General features: G+C 38.4%; 2 protein-coding genes across 8 annotated transcripts in view; both read left to right on the forward strand.

Annotated features, from left to right (window-relative positions):
- The first annotated feature begins 153 nt into the window (after nt 1-153).
- Nucleotides 154-13,634, forward strand: LOC114145373 (monocyte to macrophage differentiation factor 2-like). The gene is made up of 7 exons (XM_028018898.1): nt 154-599; nt 6,654-6,735; nt 6,988-7,148; nt 7,598-7,672; nt 7,766-7,867; nt 8,448-8,517; nt 8,600-13,634. The coding sequence occupies exons 1-7, from the start codon at nt 586-588 to the stop codon at nt 8,801-8,803; spliced, it is 708 nt and encodes a 235-aa protein (XP_027874699.1). The 5' UTR covers nt 154-585; the 3' UTR covers nt 8,804-13,634.
- A 1,129-nt stretch (nt 13,635-14,763) lies between these two features.
- The window catches only part of radil (Ras association and DIL domains), a 33,891-nt gene continuing 28,458 nt past the window's right edge, over nt 14,764-20,196 (forward strand). For 2 of the 7 annotated variants that reach the window (XM_028017071.1, XM_028017070.1), the window contains exons 1-4: nt 14,764-15,140; nt 17,333-17,414; nt 17,580-17,694; nt 18,844-19,333. In XM_028017071.1, the coding sequence (XP_027872872.1) occupies nt 17,611-17,694; nt 18,844-19,333 (574 nt within the window). In that variant the 5' untranslated portion in view covers nt 14,764-15,140; nt 17,333-17,414; nt 17,580-17,610. The remainder of the gene's footprint in view (nt 15,141-17,332; nt 17,415-17,579; nt 17,695-18,843; nt 19,334-20,196) is intronic. The other 5 variants (XM_028017072.1, XM_028017075.1, XM_028017069.1 and 2 more) reach the window with 3 other exon arrangements.

Raw genomic sequence — 20,196 nt, forward strand, 5'->3', positions numbered from 1 at the left:
AAACACGTAAGTTTTACATAAATTATACATTGTAAAAATTCATGAAAATCGTATAAACATAATTTTGAATTTGACAAAAATCTAATCCCGCTCTATGTGCCTGCACATCCATCTAGTGGCGCGACCAGGAACTGCATTCAGAATTTCCTCAGCTATGAATCAGAGCCTCTGAAAATGATGTGGCAGCCTTGAGATATATATTTTTAAAAAAACAGACTTCCTCATTGAGTCGTGATGACGATGTGAAGCGGTGATTTGCAGACACATTAGAGGCTCTGCAGCAGCAGCAGAAATACCCCGGACAGAGCGGGTCTCGTCCAGCCGCTTCCCGCCGCCCACACTTCCGGAGCAGACCCTGTTACAGGCAGCTGCGGGTCGGGATGCGTCCGTCTGAGATGACGGGAGGACGGTGCCAGTGAAACGCGGCGGCTGGTTGCGTTGCGCTGCGTTAAATCTCGCTTTTGCAATCTCAGCTGAAGAGATTGCATCACATCAGCAGCAGTTTTTCTATCGACCGACACTCAGCGGGGATACAGGCGTTTAATCCTACTGTCTGCCGTCAACTGTTGCTTATTTTCACTGTAAATGAATCTTGTAAGGTAGGTAGGAAGCTTTGCGTATCATTATAACCTACTGGCAGTATGAATTCAATTTTATTTAAACAAATGCTTGAGTATTGCATGTGTACAGCTAATTGTTTGCTGTTGGTGATGATGATGAGGATACTAGGATGAGCGAACAACTCAATATTTGATCTCAGAACCATTCTCTCTGAAACCAGATGTATTTACAGACTTCACTCACCATGTAGTTCTGTGAGAAAGTATTTTCCTCTTTTAGATTAATTAAGGTTTTGGTTTGTTGCCAGACCTGCATGTTTCAGATAATCAGACTAATTTTAATAAAAAATACCCAGAGTAAATACAAAACACAGATTTGAAGTTATTTGCTAATATAAGAAAGGGTAAAAGCTGCCCTGTGATGGATTGATGACCTGTCCAGGGTCATTGACCGCTGGAGATAGGCCCCAGTACCCCTCACAACCCCAGTAGGGATAAACGTGTTTGAAAATGGTTGGATGGATGGGATAAAAGCTATCCAAACCAGCCAGGTAAAAGGACAGGCATTAAAAACTTAAATCAGAAGTAGGCTAAAACATCACAAAAGGCAATACATCATGCCGCTATCTGAAGAAAGCAAAGAACAGATAAGAAACAACGTGTCTGACATCTATTAATCTGGAATGAATTATAAAGCCATTTCTAAGGCGTTTGGACTTGGAGAAAACATGAAAAAGAGGTGAACTTTCTTAGGCCTTGCCAGCCCACTAAACTACTCCAAAGCTGCACCAAACACCATCAATTATGAAAGAATCCAGAACAACATCTAAAGCTCTGCAGGCCTCACATGCTTCTGTCACGGCTGTTTATGATTCAACAATAAGGAGACTTGGTAAAACTAGCATCCAGGGTAGAGCCTTCCCCCACCCCTAAATAAAAGAAAAAAGAAAAACACATTGTCAAATAATACCTTTAAAACCCCTAAGACTGGGAAAATATAGTGTGGACTAAGGAGACAAATGTATAATGTTTTGGAATGTGTGTGTATGTTACCTCTGGTGTGAAGTAATAAAACACTTTAGGAAAAGAACATCAAGTATAGTGGTAGAAGAGTTTTCGTCTGGGGCTGCATTGCCCTGAAAATCCTAAATAGGAATGTGATCAGTTTGTAATAGTTCCTTTAATCCCATAGAAATAAATATGTTATCTCAATTTGTATGAAAATTAAGTACATCCTCAAAGGTGGACGAAGTTAACGAGGTCATCTAGCTTGTGCTGCCTCATTGGCTGATTATACTAATCAGCTGAAGGTGAGTCTGTCTGGTTAATTTTCAAACAAGGCAGAGACCTGGGAGGTAACCCTTTAAACTCAAATACTAAGATCATACTCCAGGATAATAATCCAAAACAAACCAGAAAGTCCACCTCTGACAGGCATGACCTTAACAGGCTGTTGACACCAGGGGTGGATTAACCATTTATTAGGTATAAGGATAATTTAGTTTTTCACATGGGGTCAGGATAGTTTTATAAAAACAAAATTATTCAAAATTTGCATTTTGTATTTAATAAAAAAAATGAAGATCAGAAAAAAGCAGCTAAAACAGAAGAAATCTGTAAGAAGGCAGTTGTTGTACTACACAGCACTGTTTCACAATGTTCTGTATTTTATTTATTGTTTGACACAAAATTAAGGCAAACATTAGCTTCAGTGTTGTCAGCACTGCTGGTAACATTTTCTAATAACTGATTCATATTTTCAATCTGTAAATATCCATTCACAAAGCTTTACCGATCAATCTCTTTTTTTCTCTTTAAAAACCCAGACACAGATGCATCTCAATAAATTACAATACAATCAATTAACAAGATAACTATGTTTTTATCTCTGATGAGTTTCTGCATCCTGAGCAAGCATATGTTGAAAGTGGAAAGAAACAACTCCCCTTTAGCAGAACAAAACTTCCACCAGAACCAGATAGACTAATTGACCATCAGCCTCAGCAGGCAGGAGCCTGAGACAAAACCTGAGAAACAGACACTACAAAACAGAATGATGTAAATTAAACATTAATAAAGATACTGCAAAAGATAATTTTAGATTCTTAAAATTCATCTTTGTGAATCTTTTACTAATTTTCGTTTTGTAAGAGACAGTCAACAAAGGTAGTAATGTATTTGGTCAAATATTTTTATGCATTTTACATCTAATGAATATTTCTCAGTCTAATAAACATTTGAATCCGGATGTTTTTGATCAGCTTTTTCCTGCTGTTCCTCTCTATCCACTCACTGAGTCTTTATGCCTGGCCCATAGCCTGTAGTCTGCTAATTGTCAGCAAATGTAATAAAGTTACTATAACCCAGCCAGGCCTACTGGGCTGAGAACAGGAACACACAATACAGACTGACAGTAAAGAGAGAGGTGCCCTCTGGATAGAGAAATCTCTTTATTTGGGACAGGACGGTGAGTTTCTGGGCTGGGTCAGTTATTATTAATATCTCTGAATGAGTGTCACTCTAAAAACAGCAGCTCGACAAAAGAGAGCCCAATAGAGAGGAAACAAAAAAGATGGGATGATTCACCTCTTTTACATATTTGTAATACCATAGGTAAATTTTTCCATTTCTATCCTGCAGTTGTCTGTCTCCGAGCAGTTTAAGTCTCCATTGTGTGGGAGGAAAGCACTTCCACTTTGCATCTCACTATTGTACAACAGTCCAAACATGTACATAGTGTAAATTTAAAGCAGACATGGAACTTTATATTTAGCATATTTTGGGGTGGCAGTGGCTCGGGTGGTGGGGGTTCATCTGGTGGGTTGCCAGGTTTGAAACCCTGTTTCCTCTATCTGGGTCACTTTGCTGTTGTGTCCTTGGACAAGAGACTTCACCCTCTCTTCTTGCTGGTGGTGGTCAGATGACCTGTTGCCAACTGAATGGCAGCCTCACCTCTGTTGGTCTGCTCCAGAGCAGCTGTGGCTACAGTGTAGCTTACAACCATCAGTGTATACGGGTACGGTAAACGGGTGAATGACTGATAGTAACCTAAAGGGCTTTGGAATCCTCAGACTTGATATAGAACTATACAAGTGCAGATCATTTACCATCTAGGAGAGAAGCAGCAAGATGGTAAACTGGTATAATGGTACTCAATTCATTAAGTAAAACACATTGAATGGATTAATTACACAAAGATGTTTTCAATACCTTATTTCTGTTAATAATGATGATTTTCTGCATATAGCTAATGAAAAAAATGTACATTTAATATTGAAATATTACACCAAACCAATTTAAAAAATCATTTATAAGAAGGAAGTGGGGCTGCACAGTGGCACAGTTGGTAGCACTGTTGCCTTGCAGCAAAAAGGTCCTGGGTGCGATTCCCAGCCTGGGTCTTTCTGCATGGAGTTTGCATATTCTTCCTGTGCATGCTGGGTTCTCGCCGGGTTCTCCGGCTTCCTCCCACAGTCCAAAAACATGACTGTATTTGGACTGTTAATTGGTCTCTCTAAATTCTCTCTAGGTGTGAGTGTGTGTGTGGATGGTTGTCTGTCCTGTCTGTCTCTGTGTTGCCCTGCGACAGACTGTCGACCTGTCCAGTGAGCCCGCCTCTCGCCCGAAACATTCGCTAGAGATAGGCACCAGCACCCCTCCCAACCCCGATAGGGACAAGGATGTTAGAAAATGGATGGATGGAAAAAGGAAGTGCAGATTTTATGAAAAGTGTGTTTAATACCTGCTTAAAGGTTGTTATTTTTCAAAATTTACCTTTAATTAGACAAACAAGGCTCACCGGAACAAATATTCAAATTTATTGAATATGTTGTGCAATGTATGAATTATTCAGAAGAAATATGGCAGAAGTGAAGAGATGTTTTGAAGATGTCCTTTTTGACACATCATGACGCTAAGTAAAAATACCACGGTTTGACACTATCAAGACCAACGCTAAAGAAGCTGGCTGTTCACAGAGTGCAAGCATAGTAAATGAAAGTTGAGTGGAAGGAAAAAGTGTGGTGGCACACGAGAGCAGAAGGTCCTAGAATTTCTAAATACCTCAGCAGGGTCTCCATACCACCTTGCATAGATGCAATTAGTCATGCAAAAGGGAGTTCTGATTAATTTAGCTAACATTTTTGAATGAACAAAACATTTTTATTTTTAATATTCTAATTTATAGAGTGCACGTATAGAGTAGGAAAACATTTTGTAATTTCGACTTAAACATTGTAACTATTTATTTTAGTAGATTTTCATTGGTACAGTCATTGTTTGAATCATTTAAAAATGGTCTTGCTGAAGAACAAGTAAGCTGATACTGGTCCTGTCAAGTGGGCTCGCCTACATGGTTACCAGATGAAGGGATGATGCAAATTTTCTTTCTGATTCTATTTTAAATGCTGATATTGGGTGTTTTTTCTTTATTTGAGCAAGCTGCTAAAAAATGCTTTCCTTTACAAAGGGAGAGGGTGAAAGTGAATGATTTTCCCTTTTGGCTCTATAAACATTGTTGATGCACCCTGGACTTCTCCAAAGGTTCACCTGTTTTCATCACATTGTTTGTTTGTTTCAGGGTCTCCAAATTACACAGGAAAATTTTAAATGATAATTCGGTTAAAGGAAAACAAAGCGAGCCTCAGGACAGAAAGCTCAAACTAGCTGCTGTGTCCAAAATGTCTTAAAATAGATATCACAAACATGGGAGATTGGCAGAAGAGATGCTCCTTCCCCAAAAAATACTAAATACGGATAATGTTTTGTGTTCTTTTTAAAGAAAACTGATGTGAGACCTCTAACTCTAGACTCTTTCTTTGACTGAAGTTTTTCCAGTGCCCATATGAGACAAACGCTCTAAAGCCGAGGATGTTCTTCTTTTGACAGCAGCTTGTGTTTTGGTTCCCACCGCTCTTATAGGTGGGTGTTTGTGTGAGAAAATGACAAATCTAGGTCTCTTACGAAATCTGCTTCTGGAAGATGCAACATAAGAGCATGGGCGTGTGTGTGTGTGTGTGTGCTTGTGTATATGTGTGATTTTGATTTATGTGCATTAGGTTATGCATGTTATTTAATCACAGGAAGAAAGTCAAGACACGACAAAAACTGGCGAGGGAGAAGAAATAAACGAGGAGTTCTCTGTTGTTAAAGAAAGAGACAATCCCTGCTCTGCAGTTACCATGACAACAGTGACATCACTGAGGGTTACCTCCTTTTCTTCTTTGCAGTTGTGCTCAGAGACACCAATCAGTGTTAATGTGTGTGTCTGCAGTGGACGTGTGGACATGCGGAAGCTTCTCCGTGTGAACTATTTATAAAAGGAATCATAGGGTCAAACGTCTGGTCCAGACGAGACCGTGGATACCCACTGTTGCCATGCAACTGCAGCCATGACAACAAGTTGAAGCATGATGTAGCGTTGCTAAGCAATAGGAAAGAGTGGAGGTGGGGACTTATGGACAGCTATGAGATACATGCAGCATTTTACAGGTTCAGCGTTCATGAGAAGCAGGTCAACCTTCAGTTCACACATATTAAACATAAATTAGTTTATGTTCATAATTACTGACAGTTTCTCATCTAAAATCAGAGCTTCTGCAGTGGAAGCCAGATATTTTCATGGTCTAAATCAATCATTAACTTGTAGATGGATACCCAAAGCATCTAGCCCAAGTAATAAAGGCCATTCTTCCAGATACTAATGTAAACTTGATTTTAAGATCTTCTCTCATCATTTTGGTATTTAGCAAAAATAAATAATTTTGCTAAGTTAATAAATCTGATTGTAAGTCTCATCTATTTGTGCCTGTCTTTGGGTAGCCTTTCATTTTATTTGATGTTTCTTTAATTGCATTTAATTTCTATTATTACTTTTATTTTGACTTGTTTACTGTGTGTTCTATTAGTTTTTGGACATCATGAATCTTGTCATTCATGATATCCATAAATCCAAAGATTCTTGCTTGCTTGTTTTTATTTTTTACTTTTTTATTTTTATAGAAGCAAATGTCTTAGATTTTAGCTTAAACAAGAAATACAATGTTTTATTCTAATAAAATGTATTTAAATTTGTTGATATGTGATCATTTACAGGTTTATGAACAACCGTGTTCCTCCTAACAAGCGATATCAGCCCACAGACTATGAGCATGCTGCCAACTGTGCCACGCATGCGGTCAGTATGCACACACGCCCACACACACACACACACACACCCACACACACACACACACAACATATAAACTGATCTGTAAAATCTTAAAGATAAAGCAGGACACTCATACTGTAATTAGTAGTTGTGCCAGTTGCCAGTAGTAGTTGTTTAAAAGTTGTGCCATTATTGCATGTACAATTGTGCTTTCATCCTGATAGTTTATGTATTACCCTCTGTAATCTAATGTGTTATTTATGTTCTAAATTGGTTTAGATGTGGATAATCCCCAGCCTGCTGGGCAGCTCACTGTTGCACTACGAGTCAGAGGACCAATGGGAGCGGCTGTCAGCCTGGGTGTATGGGGCGGGGCTCAGTTCACTCTTCATCATCTCCACTCTGTTCCACACTGTGGCCTGGAAGAAAAGCCACCTTCGGTACCAAGACACATTTACACAGCACTGGCGAAATATCACACCAACCTTTATACAGTAGCTTTTTGTTTAAAAAAAAAAAGCTTTTTCTTTAAAAAAATTTAAAAACTATGCATGATTTTCAATGGACTTCACAATTATATATGCATTACTTTGTGTTGGTCTGTCACTACACATCCTGATGAGGATGTGGTAATAACTGAAGAACTATAGGACTGAGGTGTCAATGTTTTTTAAACAAACAAATATTCTTTTATAAAGTTTCTATCTATCTATCTATCTATCTATCTATCTATCTATCTATCTATCTATCTATCTATCTATCTATCTATCTATCTATCTATCTATCTATCTATAAGACAATGTTGAATACTTTTACAAGACACATATTAAAGTGATATTATGCCTGAGATTGCATAAAAAATATAAATACAAAACATTCTGTTTTTCAGTTCTATGGAGCAGTGTTTCCACATGTGTGACAGGATGGTGATCTACTTCTTCATCGCAGCCTCTTATGCTCCATGGTAAACATACTGGCTTGCTGTTTATGTGTGAGAGAATGTAAATATGATAACATAGGAACCCAGTTTGCAGCTGTTGGTGCTTCTCTCCTATAGGCTAAACCTTCGGGAGCTGGGTCCGTGGGCATGTCACATGCGCTGGCTGGTTTGGGTCATGGCATCTTTTGGAACCACCTATGTCTTCTTCTATCATGAGAGGTCTGTTCCCACACTGACACCTTTACTTAATTCAGACTGGCTTTCTGTCCACACAACTGACCGGTCATGCTTTAAATGTGGACAATATTACCACAGCTAGTAATAATAATTAATGCTGCATCAGTTCTTTCATTATATAAACGTAGACATTGCAAATTTAAGTCACTTATGGGACAGTTGGAACATGTGAGCTACTGGGCCTGCCTGTTTTGGTCACATGTCCAAAACAGGCAGGCTAGAGGTGTGAATTACAAAAAAACCCCCAAAAAAACACTTAAGATGACAAGCAAGTCAGAGCTGAAGAGTAAATGTTAGAAAGATTAAATTTAATTGAACATCTTTAAGAAGAAGACTAGTTGGCTTCTATGTGCGCACTTTAGATTACCATGTTCTGGATGATTTATAATCTATACCAGTGTATTGATTAATTGATTAATCCTAACCCATAGGAAGTCCTGACAATTTTTGATAACCAATTGCTTAAACCATTACAAAACTACTGCTTTTTTGTTTCAAACTTCACATAATCATTCAATAAGTAAGAATAAAAATCTGTTTTTATATTTGTTTTCTCTTTCAGGTATAAACTCATGGAGTTGATCTGCTATACAGTGATGGGAGTTTTTCCTGCTCTAGTTATTTTCTCAATGGTGAGTTCACTCATGTAATGTATGCATCGCGTTGTGCTGTATTTCCAGTATCAACACCTTAATCCCTCATGCTTCCCGCTAGCCGGAGCAGTCCGGGTTGTGTGAGCTGCTGGTCGGTGGAGCCTGCTACTGTCTTGGTATAGTCTTCTTCAAAAGTGATGGCATCGTCCCATTTGCCCATGCCATCTGGCATCTTTTTGTAGCTGTGGGAGCAGCCATACATTACTACGCCATCTGGAAGTACCTCTACGCCCAGACTCCAAGGCAGGTCCAGACCTCCAGATGACATCAGTGATAACTTCACAGGAATGGACTCCTGTGATTAAGCTGCTCTGGAGAGCTGTGTCCAAGTTCAAGGCTTGCTTCAAATAAGGGTGAACTTGATTGCAAAACTACCAGTACATTTGGGCCTTTCTGATAAACTCACAAAGTCAAAGCTCATATATTATCAAGAAATCACCTTCAATTGTAGGCAGTCTTGCTTTGACTGTTTGTGGGTGCACAAGCAGCACAAAGGAGCAAATCACAGGCAGCGGCAGACAGCAAGCCTCCCACTCTGGTGCCATCTTGTTTCATCTGACAGGACGATTTTCTACTGCTGCAACAAAAGCAGTCCTATCAGGCAGCTAGAAAATACAAACAAATGTGCTTTGCACATTAAAATCTGCATTTGCTAGACTCTTTATGGAATAAAGTTCCCAGCTAGAGAGAAGTGCATACACCTCGAAACTACACATATTACTGGAAAATCTAGCTGGAAAATCTATATGCTTCAGAACCTCAATCTGACCTGCTCACAGTCACCAATAGAAAATGTTTTATACTTTTGAGCACCAATGTCGCCACCAAGAAATATAGAGTGCAGAATATCACACCTGACAATACGCTGTATTCTCAGCAATTAACCCAATGGGGAATACTTATATTCTTTCATGCTGTTGATTGGTTAAGAAAACAGCAGAGAAAGACTCATTGCTAAAAGATAACAGGGCAGTAGGATCATAATAACCTTAAAAGTAGGATTAAAACATTCCAGTAAAGTTCAAATGATGTTGGAGATGACACAACTCAGCCCAATTTTGCTGACGACCCTGCTACAAAATCAGAGGTGAAGCCTTGGGTAAAAACACAAATTGGTCACTGGATTTGGTTTCCAGCTGCTTGGAATGCCTTATGCTCTTCTGAAGGATTCCTTCATTTGAGATTTATCCCTGCTGTCTCCCAAGGATACAATGTTGAGACAATGTTAATTAAAAGTTGGGTAAACCTTACAACAATGTCACAGCCTGGAATAATGATAAAAGATGTCAGATACCACTAACCTGCATTAGTTTATACAACAAATGAGGTCTTTCATGAAAAAAAAGCAATAGCAGAGATACTGTGTTGTGATTAATCTGAGGCAGCTTTGTAAACTTGGACACAGCTGGAATCCAGACTTTGGTTCATTTTAAGGTTATTTCTCACTGTATTTTCCAGTAATTTGATTTTATTCCAGTGATCAGGGGTTAGTTACTAGTACTGGAGGTTTTTCTCTCTGTGGTGCGCGTCCAGATTCAGTGTTCAGAGGCTGAATTCACGACATTGTCTTAATGTCAAGAGGAAGACAATGTTTACAATTAGCTACCTTGACTATCATCGTAGATTTAGCAATTATTGTAATCATAATTTACACCTGATAAACATGAGTAGTTCTTACTTCCAATCTTTTTTTAGTGACTTACTGTAATTATCAAAATAAGCATGAATAGACAAATTTATTAATGTATATAAAGCATACATTTGTGGTTGCAGCCTTACAGACCTGTATACATCCACAATTACTTGGTACCTGATTATGTAGTATATTTACTGAATACTGATAGTTTTGTGTTGTTGGTTAAATTTTGCAGAGACGAATGTCATCAGTATCATTTATACAGAGATTATATTTTCCTGTGATGTGATTGTAGTGTTGAAAATACGTGAAAACTAGTGACATACTTTGTCTGAAACCACAATGAATCAGCACTGCCAGAAGGCTGAATTACTGCCGTAACTGCTAGCACATGCTACCATGATTAAACAATACATCTTATCTGAAAGGAAACTGAAGCTATAGTACTCTTGAACAATCTGCCCCAATATTAAGGCATCTCAGGAGTGTGTGCGTGTGCGTGTGTGTATTACTTACCAGGTGCAGTTGTTTGTATCTTTTACTATCTTACACCCATTAATCCAAAACCCATGGTTGTCAGTGTTTACATATAAATAGCTTGGACACATAAGTAACTATATTTGCTAAGAGTCTTTAACTCTGCTTGCCAAACAAGCTTATACACTTTGATGAATGTGGCAGGAGGACGTAAAGAAATCTAACATTTAAAGGTATTAAAAAAAGCAACTGATGTGGATCATGTTTCAACAGTTGCTTGTCACTCAGGATTTTACAGCCAATTTAAAGGACCACCAACCTGCGTCAATTGTTTGTATTCTGTCTGGTTGTCACCGCAGCTCCACTTGCTTACTCCCAAATGTTTTCTACAAGTTTTACATGATGGTTACTGTTCAGACAATAACTGAGGTATGATATAAAGGAGCCAGGAAGCTTGGTATCAAACAGCTAAAATCAAGTTTCAACACAATGTTACCTCTGGAAAAAATGTGTAAAAAGCCTTAAAATAAATTAATGTTTCGTCTTAGTAGCATAATCTCACATCATTATATTCAGAAAAATCTAAATTTGAATGTGATCAAAAACATTCAGCGAGGAATAAGTAAGGTTAGAATGTATACTTACTTTATTAAGCAAAGAGTGTTAAAATTTGAAGTAGACGTCCATGACTTCCTTTTCTCTGTGGTATAAATGTGATACAAATTTCTCTTCGGAAGATGATGCAAAAGCAGGGTAACATGTCATTCTGCTAAGTTATGTGATTCTTGCTCAAATCTACAGTCTGGGCAGTAATAAAAAAGAATAACGTTAATATCCTGGATTACAATCCTGGATGAAGATCTAGGTTTACCTTAAACTGCAGTCACATTGTTCCCTATGGTGGTGTATTAGAAATGCATGGTATGAAAGTCTTAATGTGAAAAAATGAAGGAGCTTTTTATGAAACATCAAGTCCTGGCTGTCACGTATTTGAAGTTTGGGTGTTGCATTTGATGCACTGCTGTTGTAAGTAGTGCATGTGCATTAGGATTGATTAATGGTGGGGAATACAGTTGGTTCTGCTGCATCGTGATGTCATATGTTGCTATTTCTCAAATGTATAGATCAGCTAAATGAGACAAAATTTAATTTTCAATAATCTATGAGTTGTCAAATAATTATTGGCCAAATTAATCAGAAAGTATATGAAGATGTCAATTACATTGTGTTTCAAATAGGGTGCACTGATAAATTGTCTTCAATTTCCTTAATTTTGGGAAATGATCGACTAAAACCTAAATGAAAAACTGGTCATATCCATTAATCTTATCTACCTTGGCAAAAGTGGAAATAATCTACTGTCACCTTTTGCTCTGCTGTAAGAGAGGAAGGACTGAAAGGTCTGATCAACAGTTCAGATCTGCATGTGTGCTGTTAACAATAGTCACTCCTTGTTGCCAGCATAGGTACTTTCTTGCTATATTTAATGGCTTTTCAGACAGATTTTTTCTCCCAATAAGAAATTGGTATTGGACAAAGTTGGATTTGGCAAGTCAGGCTTTTTTAAATACCGGTAATCATGATTGGCCAGAACAATGTGATCGGCTCACCCCTCAGATACAGGATGCATCGTGTTTGGGAGCTGTGGTGCTCATGTGAAGCGACACGTCCACATGTATCTGTGGTAGCCTGGTAATCTCATTGTGCGCACTCCAGTGTCAAATGCATTGCAACATGTTGCCTGAGCATTCGTTTTCCATGGCATTACGTTTTTCTATTCTACTGAGACAGAAAGTAGAAAAGTGTGTATTGGGTTATTAGAACCACACTCAGTGAATAGGTAAAAAATTTCCACATGATTTTTCAGTGTGAGGTTATGCTACTGCTTACTTATTTTTTAATCTCATTAATGTATCTTTACCAGGGATGCCAATATATGTGGAAGACTCTGTGAATCAAAATATGGTTCTTGAAAATGTTTTAGTTTGTACAAGGATACACTGTGATCAACCCTGCTGACATCCATTAGTCACATTATTTTTTAATTTCAAAGTATGGATATTACCATTGCTTTTACAGACGGTCATAAAGAATCTCAAATTGTGTACCGTATGATGCATAACCTGTTTATAGCAAAGTAAATCATTCTGACAACATTAAGTAATGCATGAAGCCAAGCCAAATACTAAATAAATCTTACCCTACAAGTTTAATTAAAGCGGATCTCTGTGTTCAAACAGTTACCTCCCTTTTTGATAAAAAAAAATGCAATTTACAAGAAAATAATGTGAATTGAATTATTTGAAAGAAGATTGAGCAACTTCTAACTGTAAATCTCAAACAATAGTTTTTTCCTTTTTTGAGCTGTAGATATTTCAGAAAGATGAACCGATCTAAAATTAACAACAAATTTTCATGATTACAAATGTATCACCACAGATGAGTGGGACATTAATGTTTATTGTAGATCTGAATATGTCTAAATGAAGCAAAGATACTTAACTGATGCTAATTTGAGCCATATTCATGAATACCAAACAGCTTGTATTTGTATTCTGTTTATTCAAGATACATCGAACAACTGAGTGTTGTATTGTACTTTATCATATCCAGTATTAATACTACTTCCATAAGCGGTTTAATTATTTTATTTTTGTGTTTTTATCCTACTTACAGTATTTGTCTCTTTTAGAGATGTAGTGGACATATGACTTTGTATAAATTCCGAAATCTTTACAAATGGCATATCTATTAGTATTATTTATAGACTCTTTGTGATTATGAAGCTGCTTAGTGTTTTTAGTCCTGCTGCTGATCTCTTCCTGTTCCAGGAAAGCTAAAGTATTTTCCCACATTCATGGTTCTATAGTTTTCAGTTTGGTTATTGTATCTGGTGCTTTTCTGTGCTGTGATAAGCCGATTTGATGCTAACAATGCTTTTATCTTTTCTATCTCTGTTATAATAAAAATGCTTTTTCATGCACTCCATTGTTGAACTCTTCCTTTACATGCTTTAAAACATTTTTTCTCCTTTGCTGCACTTTGATGTGAAACCTTTGTTTGTCTCTTTCTTTGTGTGTATTTTTTAAACTTGTACTGTATTTACAGCCGCAGGACTTTGGAGACAGGCTATGCCTTTTACCAGCTTTGCACATTTACATACTGAAAAGATTTGCCTGTTCTTCTTTGTCAAATAGCTCAGGTAGATTGGTTGGAGAGCATCCGTAAACATACATTTTCAATGCTTTAGTGTTGATCTTCAATGTCAACCATGGTTTTCTGTCCTGGATTTTGGACAGTCGGTTTTTGGACAGTCATGGCTTGGCAGGTTTATAGATGTGCCATATCCTTTCCATTTTCAGTTGTCTGCAACATATTCCAAGATAGGATACTGTCTTACAATTCAAAACAGCTTTGAACTTTTCCACAACTTTACTCCTGAATCGTCTTGTGTGTGCTTTGATCTCCACAAACCTGTTTGGTCAGTAATATTCACCAACATATCTCAGATGCCTTCACAGGTCAGCTGAATTTATATTGACATGAAATCACACAACGATGGATTGTGTTTAGAGTCCAAGAGGTGTCTGTTTGGGATTAAAACCTGGAGTTCTAGTCATTTCAGACTAAAACTTCTGTAGTCTGAAATTGTATCAAAATTAACTTCAAAGTAAAGGAAGTCTTTAATATCCATAAATAAATACAATTTGAGACATGTGCATCAAAGGGCCATTAGCCAAATATAGAGCAACAGCAATGCCACCGAAATCTGTCGATCATAAACAAAGAATTTGATTTTATTTGTGTCTCAGATAATTAATGATTAGCTCGAGTAAAGCACTTACTCTCTCTTTCACCGAAGATGGCTCTAGACAGAAATTGAAGATTTAACACTTAGGCAAAGTTTAAGATCACTGTAAATTGGTAGGCTATGACTTAGATTACTTTTAACATTATCTGTTCTTTCCGAATACTAAACAGTCTCTCCAGTAAACCTACTCGATAATAATTTTCATTAATTTCTACCCTGTTGAGGGGTTTTCAACCTGCTTGTTGCACTGAAGACGGAGATAGTAATGAAGTGTCCGCCAGAGGGAGCCCTTTTCGTCGCTTTAAACCGAAGCAGGTGTATTTTGGTGACGAGCAGAGCTCGGTTCTTTCCGTCTCGTTTCGGCCGCGAGGCGTTGTGGATGTAGGAATGCGGTTACCATAGGGCTGTGGGCATTGCTGGGCACTCGGCGCGGCGGAGATGTACGGAAGGGAACGGGGACCCACCGCGTCTGTCTGTTGTCCAACTTAGCGGGGCCGTCTCGGGAATGTGGAAGGGAACTCGAGACGGAGAGGCGACGGTGGGAACGGGGCAGCAGCGTCTGTATATCCCCCATCCATTTTTTCTGGGGATTTTCTGTCTTTGTGGGGGGGAGAGAGGGATTGCGAGAGAAGCCAAGGATTCCCCGGCAGCACCATGGAGCCACGCACTGCAGACAACGTGAGTACTTTGAGGCAACAGACACACAGAGCTCCCAGGGGAGTGCGCTGCTGAAGCACTCAACTTTTCCACCAGCTAACCTAATTAATTTAAAAAGATAAATCATTCATATGCGTTTCTATTTGTGGGGTGGTATTTATACTAATTACATAATAATTGCATAAAATGAGCCGGAGTACAGTCATTAAGCACACCTGCTGACGGTCAGAGGCCGCGCCTGCCGACTCTTCAGTGGATTAATTTCCGAGGATTTTCTCCTGCCTTTTGTTGCTAAGGCGGTTGCTACTGACGACCAGCGACTCCGAAGTGGTAAACAGACGGACTAACACTGAATATCGGGGCAGACACAAGTCGAGCTCCACAGTTTTGTCTCTCCCTGATAGTGGTGGGTGTGTGCACGGTTAAATCCTGACCTTCTGGTGTTGAATACAAGGGCAGGCAGCAGGTCAATAGCCTGTGAGACATTGTTACCAAGTGGGTCTCAAATATGTCATTGTAAAACATAGAGCCTACTCACTAGTTTTTCTTATTGTGTGTAGACGAAGGAGGGGTTTCCTGGGATTGATTTAACCGCAGCCAAGTGGCCAGATTATTGTGGATTAGGCGGCATTTAAAATAGTCACGTTATCCCAGCACTTCTTAAGTCTGATGCATCATCTATTTAGGCTGACCTACTAATACTGGGGGAAAAAAAAAAAAAGAATTTCATGCAGTTCAAGTTTTTGCAGGAGGTGAAACATTTTGGTGCAAATAGATCGTGTGGCAACTTGATAAATAAAGAGCTGCAAAAAAGATGTCCTATATATTTTTGTCCGTTCTCCAACACAGCTGAATTACCTCCTCAGCATGTTATAAAGTTCTACAAGGATTTTGTTATATATCAGTGATTAGATGTCAGGTGTGCTAAATCAGGAGGACATCTAAAACATGTAATTGTAGAAGACACTATTGCCCCTAAACCTAATAATTGTTGTATCACCCTTAATGACAAGAACAGCCATTATGCTATTATTAATTACACATAGTGATTCTTTAACATGGCTCTGGATTAATTTTTTCTTGCAATTCTTTTCAGAATTGTTTTTATTTTAGACACAATTAAGAGACTTTCTAAGCATCAGCACTGCATCTCAATTTAATTTAAGTCCTGACTTGGACTAGATTTTAAAAAAATAGAGCAGCCCCCTTTAACAGACAAAATGTTTTTTATGATGTACATGTTTTGAATATTGTGTGATTTAAATATATGCCAAAACTGAAGTTAATTTATGTTCTAAACATTATGTTGAGTTAAAATTAATGAGTAAAGTAAGCTAATATGGACTTGTTTACAATATCTTTGTTTCTTTATCAGCCATTTCTCTAACCCCCTCAACACTGCAATGGTCTAATAAAGGCCTTTCTGTCAAACTAGAACAGAGGTCTTCAGAAACACAATATAATAGTAACATAGACCACATGGATCATTTTAAAATTGACAATGGTTTTCTACCGTCATAATGCTATGATAATAGTACTTGTATGAAAACCAAAAGAAAGTAGTGGCATTTTAATGCAGGGTGATTAAAAATCCGCTGTTCATCAAGTTTTAAATGAACACCTGATTCCAATGATTGTATGACTTTCTCCATATGATATCAAGTGCTGCAAAAGCCTGCTAATCACCCATTCATTTAAATTAGGTGTGTGGCAGCAAGGAGTAACCCAAATCATGCTTCTGCTGTCAGGGTTGGGAACCACTGGTCAAGAAGGCCACGTAAATACTAATGATGAGTCAGAATCGGCCCTGCTCTCTGTCTGTTGCTCTTTGACCCCACTGTATAACCTCTGGCCATCACGTTTTGCAGCCACAGTGACATCTCTATGATCTGGAGAGGAGTTGAACATAAAATTCCATTCCATGTTGATGTTTTTATAGTTTTTGTGTCAAACCCCAAAATTCCCATAGTTTCGTTATTAATATTTACTCAATTTTGCTAATCTTTGAGTTATAAACTTAACCTTGATAAAATCATCTATCCCCAGTGCATAAGTGTCAGAATACTCCAGCTTTTAAAATAGCTATTTAAAATAGCAGAAATTCAATTGGTACTTATGTGACTCTGAAGGTACCTGAAGAACACCTTAATGTTTGGAATTACTGCTGGGATACTTTGATGTAACTATGCCATATACTTGAATTTTTTTTTCAGAGTGAAAGGTGATAGTGAAATGAAATGCAAATCGTCTGACCTTCTTCCTGCTACAAAAGACGTGATAATTCTTAACGTCAAGGTACATTTCTCATCTTACAAATACTTTTTTGTTGTTTATCACATTACCATCAGGATGAATTCATTTTGCACAGTACAGGGCTTACTATACAATAAATATCTTCACATCTAGTGAAGATAGCTGTGATAACCCCCTGCATCCATCAGCTCCTCTTTTGTCTGTCAGATTTGGAGTTTGTGAGGCCAACAACATCATCATGTTCTACGGTTCTTCCTCTGGGGCCAGCATGTCCCTGCCATCCAAGAGCCGCCTGAAGCGCCAGAGCAGAACCTTTACACAGGTATGTAAACATCGCTTCTCCCATATAATCTGATTTCTTGCTAGAAAGCTAAATAACTGATAAAATAAATAAATAAGGTACAGTTACTTCTACTTTCATACAGAAGGATTGTTTAGGTTTAATTAGCTTTCCATTGGTCAAAGACTACAAAGCTCTCTAACGCTTTGATATAAATGTCAGGATTCAATTTATTTTAATTAGACAATATTCAGCAAAAAGAGTTATCCATCTAATAACTTTATAGTTACTTGAGAGGGGTTGCATGATGTCACTTAATGGTAATTAATTGTGTCTAAAGTAATTCAGATAAAAGTGTCTCACACCATCTGTTAAAGTTGTGTTAGGAAAACTACTTGCAAAGCATTTTGAGTCCATCTATGCTATGAATGGGTAAATATTGTTTATCATTGCCATAAAAAGATTTGTCATCAGGTTAAGTCATGCTGTGATAACGACATTCTCTAACTGATAATATTGGCAAACCCAAAACTAGAGTGCGACTGAATTCCATCAAGAAAACCTAATTTCTCAATGCTGCAAATAAAAAAAATTCTGTTGTTTTGAGGAAAAAAATATAAAAAAGTAGGATCCTATCATTTTCACCATACGTAAAACGTAGATGGAATTGTAGAATTTAACAAAATAGAATCCACAACAAAATGCAAAATCTTACAACATTCAATGATATTGACAAGCAGGAAGTCTACAAAGTAGTTTCTGTGGTATTTTGTTCGCTGCCCTTGCTGTAGATGTTCTGACCTGGAAAGGCTAACCTGGCTTACCTCAGCTCTCCTCTAAACACAGACAGCAGGGGTTAAAAAAAACAACAAAATACAAAATCCACTAAAACACAGAAATCAGGGGTCTGACAGAGTCATAGTTATGTACTAAAATGTCTATGACAGATGGAAATTATTAAAGCAGTCCCTCCAGGATTTGATGTACAACCCGATGTTTTTGAAAATTTTTGCTGAAAATTAGCAATAAACTCACAATTATTCATTAGTGTGAAAAAATATAGGCATCTGTTGATTTTTCCTATTGAATGTTTCATGATACCAAAAGTTTTCTTATTACTGCAATATTTGTTTTGTGATTTTGTTCTTTCAAGTTCATGATGTGTACTTCACTGAATACATGCTTCTTTAGGTCCTGTACCGCACTCTGAGCTACAGAGACCGTGTCCCAGCAGAGACAGGGACAAACACCCGAGGGGATCGGCGCTCCACTACTGAACCCCCAGAGCGGCCAGCGGATGACCCTGCCGAACTCTCCACTCAGAGCTCGGCCCCAGGGGTGCTGAAGATCTTTGGAGATGAGATCTGTGCCGGTGCCAACTACAAGAGTGTCCTAGCCACGCCCTGCTCTAGTGCTCAGGAACTCGTGAAGGAAGCGCTGGAGCGGTACTCGCTCAACAAGGATGCAGCTCGCGTCTATGTGCTGTGTGATGTGATCGGACGTCTTGAGGGGGGCGGGGCATGGAGGACTGAGTGCCTGCGAGCGCTTGGGGACAACGAGAAGCCGCTGCTGCTCCAGGAGCTGTGGAAGCCCCGAGAAGGACATGCTCGCAGGTTTGAGCTGCGCAGGAGAGCTGAGGTGGACGAACTCAATGCCAAAGAGAAGGATACCGTCACTGCTGGTAAGTAAACACACACACACGCGCGTGCACACACACCGAGAGCAGCTGGTCTAATTCTCTTCTCTCTTACATGTCAAACTCAGCAGAAAAGCACAGCTCGTTAACTCTTCTGCAGTCAGCATGTGTGTGTGTGTCTGTGTGCAAATTTTGTAGAAAGGTGCTGTGAGGAGAATATTTAATCAGGGTCAGAGTAGTGTGTGTGTTTTGACATATCAAAACACAAAACACACACGCGCACGTATACACTGAGGTAGAGCTCTGAAATCCTACCATCCCATTGGTCGATGTCTTTTTAGAATCATGTGTCAACTTAACTGTTAGCTTAAGTCTTGCTTCAGTACTCCGATCTTTTAAATTCTTTTAATTATATCTGAAAATCTACCATTTTAGTAAAATGTACCTTTTTCATTTTTGTCCTAAAAACTAAATGAAAACAGACTGACTTTTCAGTATGTAATACAACAAAGTCAACAGGCATGCTATGTTTGCAAATGCATGTATTTCTGTAACTGGGATTTGACCTTTTATTTCTAATTGTTTTCAGTTCTTTTAAAGTTTTAAAGTTTGCTTCTTGTATGAGCACATGCTGACACTCACCTGGCTGGATCCCTTTAAAAGAATTCAAGAAACATGGTTCTGGTGGTTTTCTGTGATGGAGGACAAGTATTTTTAGCCGCAGTCACACGTTATGCTTTCCAGCAACACCGACATTTCTTAAGAAGTCTGCCAGGGTGTACTGGTTGCTATGTCAACTTCTGCGCCAGCCAGAGAGTCAGTCTGCAATCAGATTAACTGTTTTTGTTTGTCTGGTAAAGCTGAATATTTTTGAGGCCATACAGAAAAATGCAATTTCAGAAAACAGA

This window comes from Xiphophorus couchianus, chromosome 5, assembly GCF_001444195.1.
Source record: "Xiphophorus couchianus chromosome 5, X_couchianus-1.0, whole genome shotgun sequence".
Lineage (NCBI taxonomy): Eukaryota > Metazoa > Chordata > Actinopteri > Cyprinodontiformes > Poeciliidae > Xiphophorus > Xiphophorus couchianus.